Here is a 26,613-nt window from a genome sequence, read left to right on the forward strand (position 1 = left end):
CATTTAAAGATCACATGGATGAACTACAGAATTTGTTCATCCCTGCTTGGCATAAAAATAAAACAAAAAAAGGTGACTCAACCGTTGTTAACAAGGGAAATTAGGGATAGCATAACATCCAAGGAGAGGACATATAAATTGGCCAGAAAAAGCAGCAAACCTGAGGATTGGGAGCAGTTTAAGATTCAGCAAAGGAGGACAAAGGGATTAATTAAGAGGGAAAAGAGAGTATGAGAGTAAGCTTGCAGGGAACATAAAAACTGACTGTAAAAGCTTCTATAGATATGTGAAGAGAAAAAGATTGATGAAGTCAAGCGTAGGTCCCTTGCGGTCAGAATCAGGGGAATTTATAATGGGGAACAAAGAAATGGCAGACCAATTAAATACATACTTTGGTTCTGTCTTCACAAAGGAGGGCACAAATAACCTCCCAGAGATGTCGGGGAACATAGGGTCTAATGAGAGGGAGGAACTGAATGAAATCAGTATTTGTAGGGAAATGGTGTTAAGGAAATTGACTGGATTGAAGGCCGATAAATCCCCAGGGCCTGATAATCTACATCCTAGGGTACTTAAGGAAGTGGCCCTAGAAATAGTAGATGCATTGCTGGTCATCTTCCAAAATTCTATAGACTCGAACAGTTCCCATGGATTGGAGGGTAGCTAATGTTACCCCGCTATTCAAAAAAGGTAGTAGAGAGAAAACGGGGAATTATAGACCGGTAAGCCTGACATCGGTAGTGGGGAAAATGCTAGAGTCCATTATAAAAGATGCAATAGCAGAGCACTTGGAAAACAGTGACAGGATCGAACAAAGTCAACATGGATTTACAAAAGGTAAATCATGCTTGACTAATCTACTGGAATTTTTTGAGGATGCAACTGTGGATGTGGTGTATTTGGACTTTCAGAAGGCTTTCAATAAGGTCCTGCATAAGAGATTAGCATGTAGAGTTAAAGCACAAGGGATTGGGGGCAAGGTACTGACTTGGATAGAGAACTGGTTGGCAGACAGGAAGCAAAGAGTTGGAATAAACGGGTCTTTTTCCGAGTGGCAGGCAGTGACTAGTGGGGTACCGCAGGGATCAGTGCTAGGACCCCAGCTATTCACAATATATATTAATGATCTAGACGAGGGAACTAGATGTAATATCTCCAAGTTTGCAGATGACACAAAGTTGGGTGGGCGTGTGTGCTGTGAGGAGGATGCCAAGAAACTCCAGTATGATTTGGACAGGTTGGGTGATTGGGCAGATGCATGGCAGATGCAGTATAATGTGAATAAATGCGAGGTTATCCACTTTGGTGGCAAAAACAGGAAGGCAGATTATCTGAATGGCAATAGATTGGGAGAAGGGGAAGTGCAATGAGACCTGGGTGTCCTTGTGTACCAGTCGCTGAAGATAAGCATGCAGGTGCAGCAGGAGGTTAAGGCGGCAAATGGTATGTTGGCCTTCGTAGCGAGAGGATTCGCATACAGGAACAAGGATGTCTTGCTGCAGTTGTACAGGGCCTTGGTGAGACCACATCTTAAGTATTGTGTGCAGCTTTGGTCACCTTATCTGAGGAAGGATGTTCTTGCCATGGGGGGAGTGCACCGAAGATTCACCAGACTGATACCTGGGATGGCAGGAATGACGTATGAGGAGAGATTGGGTCGATTGGGCTTGTACTCGCTGGAGTTTAGAAGAATGAGAGGGAATCTCATTGAAACTTATAAAATTCTAACAGGACTGGACAGACTAGATGCAGGAAGGATGTTCCCGATGGTCGGGGAGTCCAGAACCAGGGGTCACAGTCTAAAGATAAGGGGTAATCCATTTAGGACAGAGATGAGGAGGAATTTCTTCACCCAGAGAGTGGTGAACCTGTGGAATTCTCTACCACAGAAGGCAGTAGAGGCCAATTCATTAAATATATTCAAGAAGGAGTTAGATATATTTAAGGCTAAAGGGATCAAGGGATATGGGGAGAAGGCAGGGACAGGGTACTGAGTTTGGATGATCAGCCATGATCTCATTGAATGGCAGAGCAGGCTCAAGGGGCCGACTGGCCTACTCCTACTCCTATCTTCTATGTTTTTATGTTTCTATCCCTAGTACAACGTTGCTAAGCCATTTCAGAGGGCAGTTAAGTCAGCCACGTTGGTGTGGGACTGGAGACACATTTAGCCCAGACTAGGTAAGGATGATGGGCTTCCTCCCCTAAAGGACAATGTGAACCAATTGGGGTTTTTTTTTTTGTTTTTTTTTTTAAAAACGACAATCTGCCAGCCTCATGTTCACCAGTCTTTTATTCCCATTTTAAACTGAGTTAAAATTTCTCAAACTTTTATGGTGGGATTTCAGCTCACATTCTGGATTATTATTAGCTCTTTGTTAATAGTTCAATAACAAACATTTGCAAGTCTGATCTATTTACTGTCAAAGGGATTCCCATCGGGGCTCCGGGAAACCTCTAACTGTGCACATGGAAACGCTGCTCTCCGAGGAACCTCTATGCACATAGCTGCAAGGTTCCTTGAAATAGGGAAACTCATAGCTCTTCAGGTACCTCCCATATTTATAGTTAGTGCATAAATGCATACACTATAATTATTCATTAGCTCCGAGGACTGTTAATTCTCTTTCGTTGTCTCGACTAGTTTTTTCCAGTTCTTATCTCGCTCTCCAGAGTTGGATTTTTATCTTCTTTCGTTGGGTCAGCATTTACTCTCCTGCCCATCATTCCATCCCCCTTTTCATAGGTCAACTCTTCTCCACTCCCCCTAACAGTCAGTATTCTACACTGATCCTCATTTGTAATAGATAAGAATGAACTATTTCTACCCAACCTGCAGCTGGACTCCCAGTCCCCTTTCCATTCTGTATCTAGTGCAAGTGCAGTATATGTAGTCTGCTATGCTGCTGGAAGACCTTCAACTCGGTGAAAGACGCCCTTTAGTCTGCCCGAAACTTGCTGGTCTTCCAGAGTAAGGAGTTGTCCACGACCGAGTATTGCAGGCTGGCACATTCCAAGGTCCAGGAGTAGGTGCTGAGGGACGCACTAAAGGTTGGTGCCGCCGCCGCAAAGGCACGATGGGGAAGGGCCACAGTTTAAGGCCCTCCCGCCACTGTACACCGAGAGGCTGGAACCAGCATAAAAAACCCCCTCGGGCCATATGTATCAAATTGTCTAAATGTAAATGTACATAACACTTGAAATGTAACTGGCATGTAGCGAACAAGACTGCCATGTAATGTATTGAACCTGGACTGTATGATATAAAATATGACCTGTGGATTGTACTGTAATGCATTTGAACACATTTTTATGAATAAAGTATATTTTTGAAAAAAAAAAAAAAAATGTAGTTTCTATAAGACTCCCGATTATCATATATTAGTCCAGTAACATAACCATTACTCTAACAATCCACTTTTGCACAAGGTAACATGATTTCTGGTATCATTCTTGTAAATCTTTTTTGCACCCTCTCCAGTGCCTCTATATCCTTTTCCTAATATGGTGACCAGAACTGTGCACGGTACTCCAAGTGTGGTCTAACCAAGGTCCGATACAAGTTTATCATAACTTCTCTACTTTTCAATTCTATCCCTCTAGTGCTTTATATAACAAAACAACAATGTTTGGCCAATCACCTCCCTGTTTATGGAATGGGTAAGGGTTCTGAACATGGAGATGCAGCCAGAACAATTATATTGCTCACCCAGTTATGAATTTGATTTTTCTCTTCCTGAAATGTAACCTCCCTAATATAACTCATGGACCAGGGAATCATTAAACATTTCTAAACCCTTTTCTGCTGAATTAAATGATCAGTGCATTTAACATCTCCAAAACAACCCTTCAAGGAAACTTAGCTTCCGAACTATTGATGATGTTTGAATGAATCTCAGCTAATGGCAAGTACAGCTGTGTAACTGAAATTTCCAAGAAGGCATCAGTCTGTATATGCAGAGAAATGAGGCCGCACATATGACACAACAGGAAGTATTAAAACAAAAATAGTTCAAATTGACTGTTATTTAAAATTCTCCTCACAAGTGGTCATATAGACTGAATACACAAGAGCACCAGAGGAACATCTAATTTAATCCACTTGTAAAGGTCTCCTCACTCAATGAATAAATGTGGTGTGGAGATGCCGGTGTTGGACTGGGGTGGACAAATGTGAGAAGTCGCACAACACCAGGTTATAGTCCAACAGCTTTATTTGAAATCACAAGCTTTCGGAGCGCTGCTCCTTCGTCAGGTGAAGTGAAGAAATGCATATAGGCACAGCATATATAGTCAGAGAACACTGCCAGATGATTACAGGTAATCTTTCTAACTGCCCTTTATCACACCTCGGCAGAGAGATAATCACAGCAATCAAAGGTGTGGATGGTGTCCAAACAGGTCAGTCAGGAAAACATTACATCAAAGAACAATGAGGTGGGGTCATAAGGGGTCAAATGTTGCAGATGCTGGGGTCTGTATGAAAAACAAAAAACAGACAAAATTTTTTTTTTGCTGGCAATCACAGCAGGTCCGGCCGCATCTGTGTACAGAGAACAAGCCAATGACGGCTCGCGTTTGGATGACTCTACGTCAGGTGGGGTTACATGTAGCATGACATGAACCCAAGATCCCGGTTAGGCCGTCCTCATGGGTGCGGAACTTGGCTATCAGTTTCTGCTCGACGATTTTGCGTTGTCGCGTGTCTCGAAGGCCGCCTTGGAGAATGCTTACTTGAAGATCGGAGGCTGAATGTCCTTGACTGCTGAAGTGTTCCCCGACTGGGAGGGAACACTCCTGCCTGGCGATTGTTGTGCGGTGTCCGTTCATCCGTTGTCGCAGTGTCTGCATGGTTTTGCCGATGTAACATGCTCCGGGGCATCCTTTCCTGCAACGTATGAGGTAGACAACGTTGGCCGAGTCACATGAGTATGTACCATGTACCTGGTGGGTGGTATCCTCACGTGTGATGATGGTATCTGTGTTGATGATCTGGCATGTCTTGCAGAGGTTGCCGTGGCAGGGTTGTGTGGTGTCGTGGTCGCTGTTCTGAAAGCTGGGTAATTTGCTGCGAACGATGGTCTGTTTGAGGTTAGGCGGCTGTTTGAAGGCGATTAGTGGAGGCATGGGGATGGCCTTAGCGAGGTGTTCGTCGTCATCGATGACACGTTGAAGGCTGCGAAGAACATGGCGTAGTTTCTCCGCTCCGGGGAAGTACTGGACGACGAAGGGTACTCTGTTGGTTGTGTCCCGTGTTTGTCTTCTGAGGAGGTCTATGCGATTTTTCGCTGTGGCCTGTCGGAGTCGAGCGTCATACTCTGTTCTTACGAGGGCGTCTTTCAGCGTCTGTAGGTGTCCATCGCGTTCCTCCTCGTCTGAGCAGATCCTGTGTATTCGCATAAATGAATAAATGGGCATTCATTGTTCCCTAGCCTGCCCCACCTCAAATACAGAGTCCTCCAGCCCCCCTCATCTCCCTCCACTCCCCACCCCCAACCATCACCACCATCCTCCCAGAGATGTGTAACACATGGCATGGAAGAGTTTAAAAATGCAGAAATACTTAAGGAAAAAAGTAGATAACTAAAAAGAAAACTGCCAGATTAAACAGAGCTCTATGAGGTTTTACTCTAAATATTTCAGATATTTCTGTTTCTAGTTAAATGTGTACCTTATTGGTTATCCTCCCTTATTCTTACTCATCTGCCATTCAGTTCCTCTTTTCCATGCAGTAGCCAGCAAGTCCCATGTGCCGACCACTCCCACACCACTGTACCAGCCCCCTGCTGCAGTCATTCACTGCAAACTCCTAAAGAAGCCATGCACTCAACATACAGGTTTATGCTTCCATAACGTTCATGGGAACTAATTAGGTTCATTACAACTATGAGAGACCACTTGAAATGCAAGGCAAACACTTAGTAAACAAGTGAAAACTATGAGAAACTGTGCCATTCAACTGCAAATTGATAAACACGAAAACCACTTTTATGTTATAGAAGTGCAGGCGAGTGTGTCTGTTGTATGCACTCTACAGTATTAGCGCCCTGAATCTAGTCCCTGTATTTCCAAGAGATTGATTCTCTGCACCACACAATGGAGCCCAGTGAGATGATGCCTGACTAAAAAGCAGGAGAGAGAGAGAGAGTGGTGCAGGGCAGCAGCTCTCCCTAAACAGGAACAGCGGAAAATAGGCAATGCAAAAATGTTAGTGTGGAGATGTGCAACCACTGTATATTCCTGTTTTAAAGACTGAGGGAGCTAGCACAGATCCTGAGGACTAAAGCTTGTGGTAGGAATGTGGAAAACAGCATATAGAAGAAACTTATTTACTCAGTCATCTGGCACAACTTCCATTCAACTCAGACACAAATGGTTCTTTTTCCATGCTGCAGATCCTCAGAGTGAAATACATCAAAAAGGAACTCCCCAGTGAAGAAAGAAGCTGCATGGTCTTTTAAAAAGTATTAAAGTATGGCAATTCTACTCTGTATTTGGCTTCTCTTTGGAAAAACAGATAAATAAGTTCACTAATACTGAACGAAGGGAAGGGCATTTGAAGGGCTTTCAGCAATAAATTGTGCTGACAGATGCACTTGTCAAACCGCATTCACTACTAGAGAGGGGAAAATATTCAAGTGAGAATTCCAAGTTTTCTGTGAATCAAGGACAAACAATTGCAATTCAGAGAGCATACTATATAAATACATATATACAAGGGAATAGGGGAGCCTACCTGCACTATTTCTTCAACTTGCAAAATGCACATTATGGATTGTTTATAATTGACATTGTGTAGAACGATAACATGCACAGGATAAAGTGTAGTTAAAGCTATAAAAGGTAATACACAGATAGGCAGAATTGAATTTGGGACATCAAACAAGTTCTTATTCGAACACGAAATTCAGAACCATATTTTAGATGTAACTGGGAATCTCCCTTAATATGAGGGCCTGAGGATGGCTGGTAGAAAAAAATTGGAAGGGCTAGACTAAAGCAATAGAGAATTGAGCAAAGCACATTCTTGGGACTGTGGAGAGCTTTACCTGTAACTTGTGCTGATCAGGGGAATGTTTGATGCTGGGACTAGATTGAAAAAAGTGTGAAACAAATGTTCGGTTTGCAGCACTAATGTCCCTCACCTTGATAAGCAAAAGAACTCATAAAAGAAAACATGTACAAGTGCGTGCGCGGATACACACAGGGTTCTTCTGCAGCTCACACAGAAACTCTGCGGTATGTAGTAAAAATCAGTAGACTGCAGCAACTAATGAAATCTTCTGTTGGTGTCTTAACCCCCTCCCCCTTCCATCCATTACTAAAGTATTTAAGCAAATATGAGCACAAGCTCTGGTACCTCACACCCAGAAGTACACAGATAGCACCTAGCTGTCTTGAATTGGCCCAATGCAAAAAGGACCAAAGTTAAAATAGTGTCAATTATAATGACATTTTTTTTGGTCTAGAATCTACCAGTCAAATTTTATAATGTCAGAGCAGATATTTTTAAATTAGTGTCAGCGAATGGATTTTAAACAAAATACATTCAAGGCATGACTCTCTACAGTTTCTTAAATCAGTGGAGACAACACAAAACACCACTGTAGACACTAAAAAAGTAAAATTAAAAATGGAAAACGAAACATACTGGTCACACGTTGCTATATAACTTTATGGATTTGGTCTGACACATAACATTCAGCAAGTGGACTGAATGCACGCTCCCCCTTTACATTGTTAGTTCAAATGTTTCTGATAAGACTGAAGATGCTCATAACGGCACTATATTTCATATATTCATTTAAACTCTAAAACAATCCTGTTAACTTATTTGATTTCAGCCCTCCTGAAATAATAAATATAACTTCTGCACCAGCTTTAGGTATTGGACACTACAGATGCAGCACCCGTCAGATTATCTGCAGATTAAATGTGCATAGTGTACCACTGATCACTACAGAGAAATATATTTTAAAAATACCATCAGCAGTCTCACCATCAAAAGAGAATGGAACATTTTCTACACTGCGCCTGAAGGAAATCGTTCTATAGTTGGGGGAATGAAATAAAAACTCCCCAGTGCTTCTGCCAATTTGTATTCCAGGTTTGATGTACTAGATCCAAATGGAATTACATTTTCTCATAGATTGCATATTACATAAACAAATGCACAGCATTACGTTAAAGTTAGTATATACTAAAAAAAACCCCAGAGTAGAACAACCAAAAAGGAAACCTCTATTGGATCGCATAACATACCAGAGTCATTTAAACTTGCCCGAATCGCTTCTTCTAATTGTTCCTGTTCAGTCATTCCTCCTGTATAGTTCATCCTGTAGTTTGGGGCATCATAACTAGAAGCACTGTAACCAGAATACCCTAGGGTTTACAAAAATCAGACAATTTCTAATTAGGACAATAATATATGGGCGTGGGGAGAAAGAGATCAGACTATATTCATATGATTTTTTTAAGCTTAAGGTTTAATGAATAAATAGTATGGACAATATTGGATAGTTTATCAGGTGCAGAGAGTATATTGGAGCATAATCATTATATAAAACTAAAGGAATAAGTGGGTAACTAAATGATCATCTGTTTAGGTGTTACTTGAGGGATAAATGTTGTCCAGGACAGCCAACCTGCCCTTCTTCGACTAGTGCCGTGGAATCTTTTACGTCCACTTGTGAGGGCAGATGTCTCATTCAAAAGACAGCACCTCCGACAATGCAGCACTCCCTCAGTACTGCACTAAAGTGACGACCTAGAGTTTGTGCTCAATTTTCTGGAGTGGGGCTTGAATCCACAACCTTCTGACTCAGGCAAGAGTGGTACCACTGAGCCACAACTGACACTTGTAAAGATTTGCATATTTGTTGTAAAGATATTCATGAAGAACAGGTCAATCTAATGGAAACTCCCTTGGTAGAGTCTGATGGTTTCCTACCAGTGAGATGTCAGCTATGGAGAATACACTCCACTAATCATTTTGCTAACTTTATATTCGAAATAGTCCTGCTTAGGTCTTTGGGACTATAATGAATCACATTGTTTGAGTGGGCTGTGACAAAAATAGGATTTTTAATCTTTAGTTTTGCACGGCTTCCAGTACTTGGGAGTAAATCTTTATTAAAAATGTCAATCAGGAAGTATGACCCAAATGTGTTCTTGTTGTCTTATATCAATGTGTGGCTGCCCAAAACATAGCCCATTCCTTATTTCCATGGAGCTCTCTGCATGACTATTTCATGTGAATTCATCTTGATGACAGCAGTCTGTGAAGCATTTTGGGGCATTTACATTAAAGGTGCTATATAAACACATGTTGCTGTTTATTGGAAAAGAGTAAACACCCCGAAGAGGAGACACAATTCTTATGTCATCGTGACATGTTTACGGAGATGTAGTCTGCCAGATTCTTTTTGTGAAAGTCAATCTTCAAAGTCATTGCTTATACATCAAAAGGATCCAATATATGTCAGGCTTTGCAGCATTCTTCAATTTTCTACTCATGTCACGGCCTGTGACAGGGGCGGATAGAACACTGTAAGCAGAGACCCTATGTATGTACCACCAAAGACTTTCTAAGAGGTTGCTGGAAGAAATATAGACTCTCTTTCTTTCAATGGGCAATCTAGTTTGTATGTAATGCAAGTTTGATGATTGTGCTATATAATCTTTTACCTATACCTTTCTGCTCGTGTGTTACTGTTACAAATTTGGGTCTGCCATAGATACCTACTTGGCCAGTAAGACACTCCAATCACTTTAAGGGAGCATCAGTCACTCCCTTAAAGTACCCATTATCTATTTGTACAATAGCATAACCCAAGAATGCAACAAGAGCACCCCTGATCAGATCCTCGTGTCTTTTGCACGTACATTTATGCAATCTGTCAGTCAGACGGTGAACCACTAGGTAAGGACAGGCTTGATTGTTAAGCTGCTTTACTTCACAGTAAAGTTCTGAATTTAAAATAAAGTTCACAGTTCTGAAGGGTCCCAGGCCTGAAACGTTAACTCTGTTTCTCTCTCCACGGATGCTGCCTGGCCTGCTGAGTATTTCCAGCATTTTCTGTTGTTATTTCAGATTTCCAGCATCCGCAGTATTTTTGCTATTACTTCACAGTAAGGTGAACATACAGAAAAACAGATTCACTTAAGGCAAACCTCATCTTCATGTAATGATATAAATAGAACGAGCATGCTACACTGCCCCAGTTCAGTGGGTCACCTTACTTGACTCAAACAGAATAACTCTTATGCATTTTGTCTCACAGCCGAGAGCAGAACCTCCTCTCCCTGTAGATTGTCTATTTTTAAATCCTTCTCATTGCAGTTTGCTGCCTGACTTCCTATGTGGCTTTGTCCATTTCTTTGTTTGCACAGCAAATTGGGGGTTGGCTTCTGATTCCTCCCTTGACTGGGGTTGGCCGGCAGAGCTGCTAATCAAGCCCGTTACTGTGTCCCTCCCTTTGAAACTACCTTCAAAGTTCAACAAGAAGGGACACTTCTATTCCACCCCCTACAGTGTGTCTTTTTTGAGACACCTCAAGGATGAGCTAACACTGCCCTATTATTTCTAGCCATCCTGGGCAATGGTGTCAACATCTGGCTTTAATACACATTTGGCAAATGACAGCAGCCTCTGGCCTTCCTTTTTAAATTAGTGTAAGTGAAAGTGTTTTTAAAACACACTTAAAAGTAAATTTTTCCCCAAATACTTGTGGGAAAATGGACAAAAAGTCCTGAAAAGTGACTACATTTTATCTGTAAATACATCTAAAAATTCTGTAAATATATCCAACAGTAGTTCTAGCCTGCACAATGGGAGGGGAGTTGTATTTTATGCCATACAAGGAAATGAGACAGAAGAATGTGCTAGGTATCCTACATATCCTCCAGCATGCAGTTTATTACAATTGAGATTACTTGTTAGACTGGGCTACAATAATTCACATGTGGAGAATAATGACATGGATACAAGTTCATAAAATGATTGGTCTGCTCATGAAACCATCATCAAGCCCACTTTCCTTCTATTCGTTCCTGGGATGTGGGCATCGCTAGCAAGGCAACCATTTATTGCCCATCCCTAATTGCCCTCGAGAAGGTGGTGGTGAGCCACCTTCTTGAACTGCTGCAGTCTGTGAGGTGAAAGTACTCCCACAGTGCTGTTAGGTAGGGATTTCCAGGATTTTGACCCAGCGACAATGAAGGAATAGCAATATATTTCCAAGTCAGGATGATGTGTGACTTGGAGGGGAATTTGCAGGTGATGGTGTTCCCACACGCCTGCTGCCCTTGTCCTTCTCGGTGGAAGAAGTCGCGGGTTTGGGAGGTGCTTCGAAGAAGCCTTGGTGAGTTGCTGCAGTGCATCTTGTATATGTTGCACACTGCAGCCACGGTGCACCGGTGGTGGAGGGAGTGAATGTTTAAGGTGGTGGATGGGATGCCAATCAAGCGGGCTGCTTTGTCCTGGATGATGTCGAGCTCCTTGAGTGTTGTTGGAGCGGCACTCAACCAGGCAATTGGAGAGTATTCCATCACAATCCTGACCTTGTGCCTTATAGATGGTGGAAAGGCTTTGGGGAGTCAGGAGGCGAGTCACTCGCCGCAGAATAGCTTCTGACCTGCTCTTGTAGCCACAGCATTTATGTGCCTGGCCAGTTAAGTTTCTGGTCAATGGTGACCTCCAGGATGTTGATGGTGGGGGATTTGGCAATGGTAATGCCATTGAATGTCAAGGGGAGGTGGCTAGACTCTCTCTTGTTGGAGATGGTCATTGCCTGGCACTTGTGTGGCATGAATGTTACCTGCCCAAGCCTGAGTGCTGTCCAGGTCTTGCTGCATGCGGGCATGGACTGCTTCATTATCTGAGGAATTGCAAATGGAACTGAACACTGTGCAATCATCAGCGAACATCCTCACTTCGGACCTTATGTTGGAGGGAAGGTCATTGATGAAGCAGCTGAAGATGGCTGGGCCTAGGCCACTGCCCTGAGGAACTCCTGCAGCGATGTCCTGGGGCGAAGATGTTTGGTCTCCAACAACCACAACCATCTTCCTTTGTGCTAGGTATGACTGGAGAGTTTCCGCTTCCCCCCCCTATTTCCATTGACTTCAATTTTACTTGGGTTCCTTGATGCCACACTCCACCAAATGCTGCCTGATGTCAAGAGCAGTCACTCTCACCTCACCTCCAGAATTCAGCTCTTTTGCCCATGTTTGGACCAAGGCTGTAGGAGATCTGGAGCCGAGTGGCCCTGGTGCAACTCAAACTGAGCATTGGTGAGCAGGTTATTGGTATGTGCCGTTTAACAGCATTGTCAACAACACCTTCCATCACTTTGCTGATGATTGAGAGTAGGCTGATGGGGCAGTAATTGGCCACATTGGATTTGTTCTGCTTTTGTGGACAGGACATACCTGGGAAATTTCCACTTTGTCAGGTAGATACCAGTGTTGTAACTGTACTGGAACAGCTTGGCTAGAGGTGCGGAATGCTTTCGGGGCCCATAGCCTTTGCTGTATCCAGTGCACTCGGCCGTTTCTTGATATCACATGGAATCGAATTGGCTGAAGACAGGCTTCTGTGATGGTGGGAACCTCAGGAGGAGGCCGGTATGGATCATCCACTCGGCACTTCTGGCTGAAGATGGTTGCAAACGCTTCAGCCTCGTCTTTTGCATATACTTCAGCCTCGTCTTTTGCATATGCTTCAGCCTCGTCTTTTGCACTCATTGAGGATGGGGATATTCATGGAGCCTCCTCCTCCCCCCATTAGTTGTTTAATTGTCCACCTCCATTCACGACTGGATGTGGCAGGACAGCAGAGCTTCGACTTGATCCGTTGGTTGTGGGATCGCTTAGCCCTGTCTATAGCATGCTTCTTCCACTGTTTAGCATGCATGTAGTCTTGTGTTTTAGCTCCACCAGGTTGGCCTCATTTTTAGGTATGTCTGGTGCTGCTCCTGGCATGCTCTCCTCATTGAGCCAGGGTGGTCCCCTGGCTTGATTGTAATGGTAGAGAGTGAGGGATATGCCAAGCCATGAGGTTACAGATTGTGGTGGTATACAATTCTGCTGCTGCTGATGGCCCATAGCACCTCATGGATGCCCAGTTTTGAGCTACTTGATCACATTTTGAATCTGTTCCATTTAGCATGGTGATAGGACACCCTCCATCATGCTGTGTGGCACTCGGTGTGAAGATGGGACTTCGTCTCCACAAGGACTGTGAGGTGGTCACTGCTACCAATACCGTTATGGACAGATGCATCTGCGACAGGTAGATTGGAGAGGACGAGGTCAATTAGGTTTTTCCCCTCGTGTTGATTCTCTCACCATCTGTCGCAGGCCTGGACTGGCAGCTATGTCCTTTGGGACTCGTCCAGCTGGGTCAGTAGTAGTGCTACTGAGCCACCCTTGGTGATGGACATTGAAGTCCCCCACCCAGAGTACAGTCTGTGCCCTTGCTACCCTCAGTGCTTTTTCCTGAGTGGTGTTCAACATGGAGGAGGAGTACTGATTCATCAGCTGAGGGAGGGCAATAAGTGGTAATCAGCAGGAGGTTTCCATGCCCATATTTGACCCGAAGCCATGAGACTTCATGGTGTCCGGAGTCAATGTTGAGGACTCCCAGGGCCACTCCTTCCCGACTGTATACCACGGTGTCACCACTTCTGGTGGGTATATCCTACCAGTGGGACAGGACATACCCAAGGATGGTGATGGAGGAGTCTGGGATGTTGGCTGAAAGGTATGATTCTGTGAGCAGGGCTATATCAGGCTGTTGCTTGACCAGTCTGTGGGACAGCTCTCCCAATTTTGGTACAGGTCCCCAGATGTTAGTGAGGAGGGCTTTACAGGGTTGACTGGGCTGGGTGTGCCTTTGCCATGTCTGAATCCGATGCCTCAGTCGATGCTGACTGGTCTGTTCGGTTTTATTCTTAGTGTTTTTCCTGGCAGTTTGATACAACGGAGTGGCTTGCTAGGCAATTTCAGAGGACAGTTAAGAGTCAACCACATTGCTGTGGGTCTGGAGTCACATATAGACCAGACCAGGTAAGGACGGCAGATTTCCTTCCCTAAAGGACATTAGTGAACCAGATGGGTTTTTACGACAATTCGGTAGCTTCATGGTCACCATTACTGATACTAGCTTTTTATTCCAGATTTATTTAATTAACTGAATTTAAATTCCAATTTGAACTCATGTCTCCGGATCATTAGTTTAGGCCTCTGGATTACTACAACAACAACTTATATTTTATATAGCGTCTTTAACATAATAAAGCATCCCAAGGCGTTTCACTGGAGTGTCATCAAAAAAAAATTGACACTGAGCCATAGAAGGAGATGCTAAGGCAGATGACCAATAGCTTGTTTGAAGTGGTAAGTTTTAAGGAGCGTCTTAAAAGGAGGAAAGAGAAGTCGAGAGGCGGGGAGATTTAGGTAGGGAATTCCGGAGGTTAGGACCTAGGCAGCTGAAGGCACGACTGGCAATGGTGAAGCATTTAAGATCGGGGGTGTTCAAAAGGCCAGAATAGGCAGAGCGGGGAGGTCTGGGGGGATTATAGGGCTGGAGGAGATTACAGAGATAAGGAGGGGCGAGGCCATGGAGGGATTTGAAAACAAGGGTGAGAATATTAAAATCGAGGCGTTGCTTAACTGGGAGCCAATGTAGGTCAGCAAGCACAGGGGAGATGGGCGAGCAGGACCTGGTGCGAGTTAGCGCACAGGCAGCAGAGTTTTGGATGACCTCAAGTTTCTGGAGGGTAGAACTAGGGAGGCCAGCCAGGAGTGCATTGGAATAGTCAAGTCTAGAGGTGATAAAGGCATGGATGAGGATTTCAGCAGCAGATAAGTTGAGGTAAGGGTGGAGATGGGCGATATTATGAAGGTGGAAATGGGCAGTCTTAGTGATAGAATGGATATGCGATAGGAAGCTCAATTCGCGATCAAATAGGACACCAAGGTTGCGAACAGACTTGGTCAGCCTTAAGACAGTTGCCGGGGTGAGAGATCGAATCAGTGGAAAGGGAATGGAGTATGTGGCATGAGGCAAAGGCAACGGCTTCGGTCTTCCCGATATTTAATTGGAGGAAATTTCTACTCATCCAGTGCTGGATGTCGGACAATCAGACTGATATTATACCGTCTCTATACTATTAGTCCAAAAGCCTGAAATATACATCAACATAGTGAAATCAGCAAACTAATTCTAAATGATGAGAATGGAGATCAAAAGAATTGAAAAGTGTGATCGGACTTTCGGCAGGAACTTGGGTTGCAGTGCAACAGCATGACTGATGTGCTAGAAAGCAAGGGTTGATCAGTTCCTGGATTTTACTCACCCCATGGCAGATATCAGAGCAACAAGCAGAAGAGTATCCCAACCCAATAATTTGAGATTGTAGGAGCCAACGGTCTCAAAAGCAAGACAAGTTTTTGAATAACTGGATTTAAATCTCAAAAGAGGTTTGACAGCATTAAACATCTCTACACTTTTTGTAAAATCAAAAAAAGGATGGTTCCTAAAAGATCCAGAAGGGACAGCATCATAGAAGACTGTAGCTGCTGCTCTATGGACCTGTATAAATCTAGATTCACATTACATGGAAACAAGGAGATGCTTTAATATGATGATGAAGACTAAAATTCTTTAGCAGAGCAGAGCGCCACTGGACACGTTTCTTCTACTTAATGGGGTTCATTCAGTTAAGTGTAGAGGAAAAAACTTTAGATTCATCCAAGGTAAGTATATAACACGATGAGGGGAGTGTAATTTTTTTCCTGGATGGATGAACTAAGATAGCCTCCCTCTGTATTTATCTTGTGACACTGAGCAGACCGATGTACCGAGATAGCTCAAAAAAAAGGTCCTTGAAAGTGGTGATGGTCTCGCCAACTTATATAGACAGCACTTGGGAGCCCCCCGCTTTCAGAAATCAGTCAATGCCAAGGCAGCGGCACTAGGTGATTTTGGAAGAACTCCTACTTTTTTCTCAGGGCCTAGGCATGGCCAGTGCTGGGACTTCTTTCTCCAATCATTAAGCAATGGGCAGGTTGGCAAATGACGTTTGACAGTTTGTCATGGTCAATGTAAATGGAGTGCTTGCAAAAGGCATATACTTCAGTACTGGCAGGCACTAAGCTGGTTCCATGTGCACAGATGCCACACACATCTTTAAGCCTGACTAGTGCTGAACTGGAAGATCAGGCAGGCTGGAATTGGCCAGAGCCGATTTCTAAAGATTTCTAAAGAAATGAAAATGCCAAGGCTTGCGGTCGCCACATTCTTCTAAAGGCGCTGTTGGCGGCCCCATCGGGTTTATGAACTTTGGATTTATAAACATTATAATCAGGCTTTGTATCAGGAGGGATAAGTGAAGATAAGTGTACTGGAGATATCCTTTGGGTCAGAGACAGTGGCAATGAAGTGCAGGAAGGAGAGTAAAATCGGATCTCTTTTTAAACATTTGATAGGAGCATGAGGCAGCAGGAAGATTCTTAACTCCACCAGAGACGGAAATCATTTAAAATTTTAAGAGAAACCAAACTGCGAAATGAAGGAAGAGCTAAAACTTAGGTTGAAATTATAGCTGCCGATTAAAAAAAAATCAAAATGTTGGTGCCAGACTTCAAAAATTTCCCGAGAGGACCCCCTGACCATGTTCACAAAACCAGCCAGCTGGCAGTCTGTGTAATCACAGCGTGATAAGTTTACATAGGTGAATCCCATTATGTTGAAAGAGGAAATTATGAATGGGAAAAAGTTGACAGAGTGCGTGACAAAAATGTAACAAGAAGTCAAGTGGTGCAGACAGGAAGTGTGCATAGATGTATGATTTTTAGGGCTATCAAAAATCAGGCAGTTTCTATAAAGGACAGCCAAATCACCAACGAACGTTTTACGCCTGGGTGGCAAGTTGAAAATCTACTCCATGAAGCCCTGCCTTCCTCAACTTCATAATAGTGCAAGCCACAGTGACAATGTGACTCCCACTTGCAACACTGAAAATAGCCCTCACACCATGTCCTTTAGTGTAGTATCAATGCAGCAATAATTGTACTTCTCGTTTCTGTTTCTATCTTTTCTTCTATTTTCCTGTCCCTCACTTACATTTTAAATCGCTTTCTGTTTCTAGCTTTATTACCTATCTAGCTTCCAGTGCAAGTGTCACTATTATTTTGCATTCTCTGGCTGGAGAGCAAGACAAGACAAAAGAGCCCTATGGAGGGAGGTGAGACTAACCCAGAAATCACAGTACTACTGAAAAATAAAATCAGGATTTACCGGCAGTGCTGGCAGGATAGTGATCCTTAGGCAGGTAGAAAAAGTGAGGCTGTGATATCGTACAAGATGCGCACAAAACTGTAAGAGTTGATAGGCTTCCACCCATGCAGCAAGTGCCATCATGAAGCACCTTACAGATGGCAAAAAATTACAACATAGAAGCTGTAGACAAGACCATGGCTGAAAACAGTAAACCAATTGAATTTGTCTAGTAGATATTTTTTTCCCCCAGAAATTTTTTTGAAGAATTTTAGCAAGCCGAAATGGAATAGTGCGACATTTTGGTCTCTCACGTGTCAGCATCAAGCACTTTCACATCAGGCATAGTGTGGAAAGTTTCTACATTGCCCCCAAAATATCCCTTGACCACTCAAACAAGATGATCAGTAAGACCGTTCCATTTCTCACAACAGTTAACCTTGGCACAGTTGACTTTTATTGTGCAGGATGATCAGAGAAGCCACACCACCAGTGAACTGACATTGAGTGCACAATTCTGCAAGAAACTGGAAAGTACTGAAGTATAAAGGGATCTGGGGGTCCTGGTGCACGAAACTCAAAAGGTTAGTATGCAGGTGCAGCAAGTGATTAAGAAGGCCAATGGAATGTTGGCTTTCATTGCTAGGGGGATAGAATATAAAAATAGGGAGGTATTGCTTCAGTTGTACAAGGTATTGGTGAGACCGCACCTGGAATACTGCATACAGTTTTGGTGTCCATACTTAAGAAAGGACATACTTGCTCTCGAGTCAGTACAAAGAAGGTTCACTCGGTTAATCCCGGGGATGAGGGGATGGACATATGAGGAGAGGTTGAGTAGATTGGGACTCTACTCATTGGAGTTCAGAAGAATGAGAGGCGATCTTATTGAAACATATAAGATTGTGAAGGGGTTGGATCGGGTGGATGCGGGGAAGATGTTCCCGATGATGGGTGAAACTAGAACTAGGGGGCATAGTCTTAGAATAAGGGGCTGCTCTTTCAAAACTGAGATGAGGAGGAACTGCTTCACTCAGAGGGTGGTAGGTCCATGGAATATGCTGCCCCAAAAAGCTGTAGAAGCTACATCATTACATAAATTTAAAACAGAAATAGACAGTTTCCTAGAAGTAAAGGGAATTAAAGGTTACGGGGAGCGGGCAGGAATTTGGACATGAGTCTAGGTTCGGATCGGTCATGGCCCTGTGGGTAGCGGAGCGGGCCCAGGGGCCGTGTAGCCTGATCCTGCTCCTATTTCGTGTGTCTAATTCTGTTAGATTCAGGAGATGGTTCTGTGATAGTGGATTGGCGGTTAGGATCAGATCAGCCATGATCTTATTGAATGGCGGAGCAGGCTCGAGGGGCTGATTGGCCTACTCCTGCTCCTATTTCTTATGTTCTTATGTTCTTAAAAAGACAAATATGATGTTGAAATGGACAGTTTAAACAGCAATCTAGTGAGTGGTTTCTTACCAGTTTCGAAGCAGAGAGAAAACACTTTCTGTGTAGGAAACCTCAGTAGGGATAAGACTGAAGATGTACAGCTTGTACAGATGTACTATAGGAAGGATGTGATTGCATTAGAGAGGGTGCAGAGGACATTCACCAGGATGTTACCTGGGCTGGAGCGTTTCATCTATGAAGAGAGACTGGACAGGCTGGGGTTGTTTTCCTTAGAGCAGAGAAGGCTGAAGGGGGACCTGATTGAGGTGTACAAAATTATGAGTGGTATAGACAGGGTAGATAGAAAGGAACTTCTCCCCTTAGTAGAGGGGTCAATAACCAGGGGGCATAAGAATTAGAGGGGATTTGAGGAAAAACTTTTTCACCCAGAGGGTGGTTGGAATCTGGAACTCACTGCCTGAAAGGGTGGTAGAGGCAGGAACCCTCACAACATTCAAGAAGCATTTAGATGAGCACTTGAAACGCCATAGCATACAAGGCTATGGACCAAGTGCTGGAAAATGGGATTAGAATAGATAGGGCTTGATGGCCGGTGCGGACACGATGGGCCGAAGGGCCTCTTTCTGTGCTGTATAGCTATGATTCTAGTTTCACTGAATATTCTAAACATTGAAGATTTTAGAAGTTCACTTCATATGGTATAAAATCTGTTTAAGGATTTAGGATCTGATGCCTTTACTATAGATTTTATTTTGATTATTTAAGCGTTTGGTAGATTACATTATTTATTTATAGCACTTTGATTTTATAAGTTTCTCAATATTCCATCCCTGGGGATTCTTCAAAGTTATAATATGACAACATAACGAATGAGCTCCGACTATAGTTTGGTCACACGACTGACCAGCTATAATTATTAGCCACCATGTCTTAAGCAATACTGCACGAATACCCCCACAGCAGGTTATTCCAATTTTATGCAATGACAAGATGCTTTGCTCAGCAGCTGAGGAAATCTCATTGCTTGCAGTTTACCAGTTCTTGCTATTCAGTCTCCATTACGATCAGGGATAATTTCAGCATTGCTTCTATTTCAAGGAAATTTACCAGCTTCAGGAGTTTATATATGCAAATGTGCGCTCTGTAACAGGTTTTAGCACGATCATTCATTTAGATAAAACTTCAGTACATTGCCCTTCGTGACAGTTGTTTTTTTTCCATAAGCATTTGTTCCATTATAGTATCAAAGGCCATGATTTTGCTGGTGCTGAGAGAGAGGTTAAAGTGCTATTGACTGACGGCGGGTCCCGAACCCGCCGTCAACCCGCCTCCAAACAGCTTTCCCAAGTGTCGGGTCCCCGATTTGCAAATGGACCCGGCACCTAGTGGCACGAAACAGATTAAAAGCAATTACCTGCCTATTAACAGGTACTTGTCAGCAGTTTTCAGCCTGTTTTTGGATTTTCCTGCACTGGGTCAGATTTCCCGATGTCCGGACACCACGCCAGGCAAGTGTGGCGTGTTGAGAGTCTGGTCTAATGTTTGTGAAAAGATGACAGCTGCAGAAGTGGTGTGAAGGAGGCAATGTTGCACATGGCGAGTTTCAGAGCAAAGAAAATGTTGGTTACTGCATTTTCAAAACATATAGATTTCTTTAGCTTACAAGTTTTTAAATCCAACTATATGTCCAGTGCCACCTCATTGGGAGAACCTCTCACACCAGTGACAGGTCTCTTCTGTCACCTCACCTGCAGCTGCCATCTATTCCAGCATATGGAGGGAGTCATTGGAGAGCCTAGGTGCAAGAGTTCACCTTTGTGCAGTGATCGTCAGTGTTTTCAGCACCTCAATGCTGTCAAACACTGAGAAATCAACTGTCAAAATAAAAGTGTGTGGTCCCTTTAAGGAATCCGGCAGATGACGAGTCATCAGATGACATCATCAGATCTGCTTCCTGTTAATTGGCCAGTTAACAAGGTCAATCAAGGGAAAATCACATCTGTGGAACAGAGGCAGCTGGGGGCGGGACCGGAACCCGGAAACCAGCTGTCCCGCATCTATTCCGACACCAATCACAAAATCGCAGCATAAATGTGGGCCCATACGATAAGTACACAAGCATTTTAGAATATGAAGTTTAAGTAATGCATTTCATATGCTAAGTTCTTAATCGCATCCCAGTCACCAGTCCAAGAAAAGGCAGGGCTCTTCCCACGAGGTAAAGGAGAAAAGCCACCCTACACCAGAAAAAACCTTGCATTTATATCGGGCTCCTCATGTGAAAACAAGGTCTCAGAATTCTTTGCACAGGGATGTTGAGCAGGAGCGAAGAGTTTAACGAGTGAAAGGAAAAAAGAGAGTTTTTTTTTTAGGAGCCTTTGAAGGCACAGAGAGGGGCAGCAAAGCAAAATCATTTTGGAAGATAATACCAGAAGGCAAGCTCAGAATGGGTGAAAGAGACTGGTCCCATGAAAGTATACTGGGGAGGGGAGATGGTGAAAGAGTGGATTTATCAACATTGTTGGGATGGAGGAGAAAAAGCAAGCCATAGTTACACAGTCATGCATGGTGACTTTGATCAGGGTGGTTGGAAATGGGATTGGAGGGACTCGAGCAGAAAGAACTGAGAACATAGTTATGTGGCAACTTGTTGAAGGAAGTTGGAGAGAAAAAGTAGGTTAGAGGTAGGGTGATAGTTTGCAAGCGTATTTTGGTAAATGGTAGGAACATTGCCTGAAGAAAGAAGTTGCCAATGAATGGGAAGTTCAGCGGTCTGGAAGGGAATGTATATGGTGAAAGAGATGAGGAAAGTATCTACATAGGAACAAACAGGAGTAGGCCATTCATCCCCTCGAGCCTGTTCCACCATTCAATCAGATCATGGCTGATCTGTATCTTAACTCCTGAGATGTCACTGTTGGCGAATGTGACCTTGGAAGGTGGTGAGACCTTGTGCGATAGTAAAGTAAAAGGGGTGACCATGGATATGGATGGGAGAGTTAATTTTGAGGGCAACAATCACGGAGGAAAATGCACCAGTGAATCTGGAGGAGACAGCAGGAACAGTTCAGGTGAAGTTGAAGAGACGAAGGAGGAGTTGCCATGTAGTGTAAAGGTTGAAACATTTGATAGTGATTTCAGCAAGGAAGTAGTCAGGGGCCTTCACACATCTGCTGTTAGCTGGTTATACAGTAGCAAGCACCGTTTCTCCTTTCCCCTCCCCAGATTAGGGAATGGAATGTGGAATTAGCCAAGGAAAACAAATTCAAACTAACCTTGGCTACTGAATCTGGTTTGTTGTCTATGATGGTAACTTGATGAAGTACCTTCTGTCAAATAAGAACATTGAAAATATATTACATAATTAATCCAGGGTGATTAGGACATGTTGAATAAGTCAGGTCAGTAAATTCAGTATCACACAAACAACAAAACCGGTATTCCAAGTTGTCTTCTGGCATTATTTGGTCAAAATTTAAATTATGTTAATTATCTTTAGTGTGATCTTTCTCATTGGGTGAAAGTATTTTCCCTCCATAGGTATTTAGGCCCATCATCCAGTGGAATAGAATAACAGGGCCAAGTACCTTTAACACTTCAATTCACTTAAGTCCTGACAGGGGAAATTTTCTTAAGGGCAATCTATATCGTGCGAGTACTTAAGCCACTCGCACCCAATTCTTACTAGTGTTATTTTGAATAAAGGGATTAACAGCTATCTTAGATAAATGCTGGGAGGAAATTGACATGAGCACTTTGACTTGCTCCATCAAAAGATCGGTCAATGGAAGGTTTATCTTATGATTACTAGGTGTAGTGCAGTAAAGAAAACATTGGCCCCAAAAATCCATGGGCATTCTGACAGACTCCTGCCTTAAATCCACAGGAGACTGCCAGAAAGGTCACGGACTCGGACAGGACCCGGATACGCCAGTTCCTGGCACAAATCGGGGATTCTAGGATGGTCTAGTAGAGGCAGAGCCTCTGGCTACACCTACAAGACCATCGTCGTGGTGGGGTGGGGTTGGGATCTTCGGAAGCCTCTCATTTGGAACCTAGCGCAGTTTCAGCGGAGGTACACCTACCCGCCAAACCCCTGACAGTAGTGGGGCACACATGGAGATGCAGGCCTGGACCACTGAGCAAGAGGTCTCTTTTTTTTTTAAATATTTAAATGTGCAAAGGGGCCATGATACTTTAGGATATATTTGTTTTGGGGAAAAGTAGCCCACCACGCCAAGCTGGCCACTTCGGCTGTATGGGGCCATCTGCAATGGTCACCCTAGATGCACCTCCACCAAGCATCAAAGACCCGCTTCTTCTGGCTCCACGTCCTGACCCTACAGGCCTTTGAGGCTCATACTCTTGCACCACTCAACAAAATGTTATCTTGCAAAATATTTAGGGTGAGAGCTAGAGAAACCTGCCAAGTCATATAGAGGAGTTCAGTGCTTTCTTCCCAGCTAATTGGGAGTGTAGAGAATCAACTTTCACTGGTGCTCTTGAAAGTGAATGTTCATGCAGTTAACTACGGTGTCTTCTCATGCTGGGTGAACCTGTCTACACCATTTGTCCTTCATGGATATGGATGGCAGAACCAGTGCCAACAGTGAATGGAGGTGGATGTAGAAAAAAAAAAACACTCTGGGTATTCAAGGATTGGTTCCCTAATTTTTTAAGTTTTTCAGCAAGGCCTTCTGGAGAAATAGAAGCCAACTTCATGGTGTTTGAAACTGTGTTTTAAAGAAAAGCAACTAAGACATTGTGGAAATGTCTCAAAACAGGATATATAAATCTCAAAGCTTGGTGTCAGCATATGTCAGGGTCTTTTAATTCATAAACTAAGGCACTTTGTCCTGTACAAAAACAGACATATTTTAGTGTGGAGAAACAGGCTGTTGAAACTTTTTCAACTGGAGTTGAGATGAAGCTGGTACTGAAGCTACAAGTTAGAATTGACAGATATATATGCAGAAAAGATTGTGAGGAACTTTATTTCCTGAAAAAGATATGGACATCAACAAATAGAGAAAAAGAACTCCAAACTTGTAAATAGCCATGGAGGCCGGATCGGAGATGACCATGAGGTTCTTGTAAAACTTTAGAGAGTGAAATTTAAGAGCTATTACTCCTGTGAACCCACTCTCTGCCACTGAACAGTAGGCTATCCTGTTCACTGTAGAGCATAAACAAATGCAGAAGATCTGGATTGTTTTCTGTGAACAATGAACACAGAAAACTTGTCAGAGAACATCACCAGTTAGCTTGGCAGCACTTCACACAAGTCAGCGACAGTCCGGCTGACAGACATGCACAGATGCCACCAAAAATGCTCCATGGGTGACCTGCCTGCCTCCTTACCCAAGACAGGGGAAAAGTCACCCCCAAGAGAGCTAGAGTACAAACATCAGAATAGAATGGTATTCAAATCTGGCCACATCAGCATTAATGCTCTAACATTCCACTCACTGGATCGTTTTAAGACACCACATATAAGTGGGGGGGAGGAGAGGGGGAACGTTGGGCAAAGATGGTAAGGGAAGAACGCACTCTGGTACGCACCACATTTGTTAATAATATTTGGCAAAAGTCCATTTAGTTTCAACATGAAAAATGAAGAAATTAACTAAGATATACACCAATTCTCTGATCACCCAATATTGCTCATTAACAATTTTTAAACTACAAAATAATTCAATGGATTTCTAAAAAGCAGTTTTTGTTATTACATTTTTGAAACAAAATTTAATTTCTCCCTTTGTTTTTGTATTGGTCTCCGGCACGGTCTATGGGGATCTAGGATTACTGTAATTTATACTCGAGATACTTAATTAGGTACAGTGCCATATGACAAGCTGGAAAGTGCAAAATGCATTCCTATGTCTAAATGATCCAATAGGGAATTGTATTTTGTGACTAAGGAGCGAGGATTTTTGCACCTACCAGCGCACATTTTTATCAAATCCTTCAAGGGTCCTTTGGTGTACATTAGCCCAACAAGAATCCCGGAAAGATGGCCAACAAAAGAAGACCTAGAAGAAAAGAAAATTCTTAGCAAGTGCCTGCTTAAAGTGACACTGATTGAACACTGTCTGCACAATTGTTATTCAGACAATTTCAATTAAGAGCAGTTTCTCCTCTTTGTTCCAGCTGTTATTTCTTTAAAATTGTTAATATTGAATCTTAGGAAGCCTATTAAAATGAACACAAAGGCGCTCCTAAAAATTCCAATTTATCAAAAAGCAACCAAAAGTGGTTTCTTTCTCTCTTACAGCGAGTCCTTAAATGAATCATTACTACAAAGGTCTGTCTGTAATGCAGACAGACAGCAGCTGTAAAAGCTCACCCACACCAAACTGTGTGCATCATTGTGCAACTAAAAAACAGTTATTGAACTATAGGTCTGTGTATATCTCTATATAACAGGTCAGGTCATTAACACTGCCAGACTCAGAACTAAACCACTGCAATGCCATCGAATTATTTACCTTCACATCAAAACAAACTTAATTTACGTCCATAATTTTGCAATCATTTAAACCACGTAATTTATTTGATTACAGGTGTGGCTGGGCGCAAATGCGGAGGAAACTGCAGTTCAGCACATTTATGCCAGGTTCGGCATCAAAACATGGCTTCTTTCTGAATTCAGAACACAACATTATACGTATGCAGCTCGGGTTTGGCGGTGATGCTTCCTATGGAAGTAGCTTGTTGACACTCCTGTCGGGCTCATACATAAATAATATTACTTGAGCAAGGTACCAGAGAGCGACCAAGCACAGATGGAACTATACCCAGCAAGAGTCAATGCCTTGGAAAGAATGGGAGGGGGTGGGAAGAGAGAAATTACCTTGTTCAAATTTTCCCATTTGATCATTTTGTTCTTTGTCTCCAATGTCTTTTTTTACTTATCGTACCATTGCCTTTCACTGTACACATTATTATTTATTTTTTTGCTGCATTCTTTCCACGCCACACACCTTTGCTAGCCCACAGGACAAGCTGCAGACCTGTTCCCAAGCTGCAAAAGCCACTATAAACAATCACGCAAAGTTTGCAAGAGCTAAATGAGCCTCTTGCATTCCTTCTCCTTACTGTGGATGAAATACTCGGGCTCTGCTCAGCACCTCCCCACAGCGAGATCGGAAGCTCATTGTGGGAAACTTATAACGGAATGAGTCTTCATCCTACCGCCACATGGGGCAGTGGGTTGGAGGTCCAATGCGTTATGTCACCATACTCACTCTCTCCTGGTGTGCAAGCTTTTGCCACTTGCCATAGGGACAACCATGTGCTCACTGGGCTAAACAACTCAAGGTCTTCTGATCCACTGGTGAGACTTATTCTGTGGATCACCTGATCAACGTCACTCAAAGATGTGCTCAGTGTTATTTTGTTTGAGTCCACTGCAACTGTGGCACTGATAGTTTTCCCCTCATTAGAATCCAGTAGCAACAAAAAACAGAATTCCAATGTGTAGTCTCAGACAAATCAGCATCAATTTAACATTTCATGACATTTTCTCAAGCACCCAGATAAAAGCAGCATTTCTATATCCTCTGCTCCCCAAGGTCCTCTACTGTTATTTTTCTCAGAGCTTCACTGCTTTAAAGCATAATGAACCCTGTTATAGCCCCTTTTCCTATTCCAGTATTAAAATGAATCCTGAAAAACATAATTTATTGTATTCTGGCAATTATAGTTACACCAACAAGTTGGGGCTTCACTACAGTTGTGAAAACATGACAATTTCTTTTTTAAATCAGTCAGTTGTGGCGGTACCACTGGTTGTCCCTTACATTGAGACACATAATTCCCTTTAACTTACCTTACTGTATGTTTAACTTACCTTTTGGGGCCATTGCCCCTTTAAGACGCGCCCTAGCGCGCTGACGTCACGTCACGTACAATGTGATGTGCAT

General features: G+C 43.1%; 1 protein-coding gene across 4 annotated transcripts in view; it reads right to left on the minus strand.

Annotated features, from left to right (window-relative positions):
* The window catches only part of rhbdd1 (rhomboid domain containing 1), a 72,183-nt gene that overhangs the window by 20,879 nt on the left and 24,691 nt on the right, over nt 1-26,613 (minus strand). The window contains exons 4-7 of one of the 4 annotated variants that reach the window (XM_085989962.1): nt 24,632-24,720; nt 21,964-22,017; nt 8,263-8,382; nt 4,030-5,386 (exon numbers count right to left, since the gene is read on the minus strand). In XM_085989962.1, the coding sequence (XP_085846088.1) occupies nt 5,340-5,386; nt 8,263-8,382; nt 21,964-22,017; nt 24,632-24,720 (310 nt within the window). In that variant the 3' untranslated portion in view covers nt 4,030-5,339. Of the gene's footprint in view, nt 1-4,029; nt 5,387-8,262; nt 8,383-20,102; nt 20,248-21,963; nt 22,018-24,631; nt 24,721-26,613 lie in introns of those variants that run through there. The other 3 variants (XR_015078639.1, XM_085989961.1, XM_085989963.1) reach the window with 3 other exon arrangements.

The sequence above is a fragment of the Somniosus microcephalus genome, chromosome 6, assembly GCF_052327205.1.
Source record: "Somniosus microcephalus isolate GS21.2 chromosome 6, FLI_Smic_1.0, whole genome shotgun sequence".
NCBI lineage: Eukaryota > Metazoa > Chordata > Chondrichthyes > Squaliformes > Somniosidae > Somniosus > Somniosus microcephalus.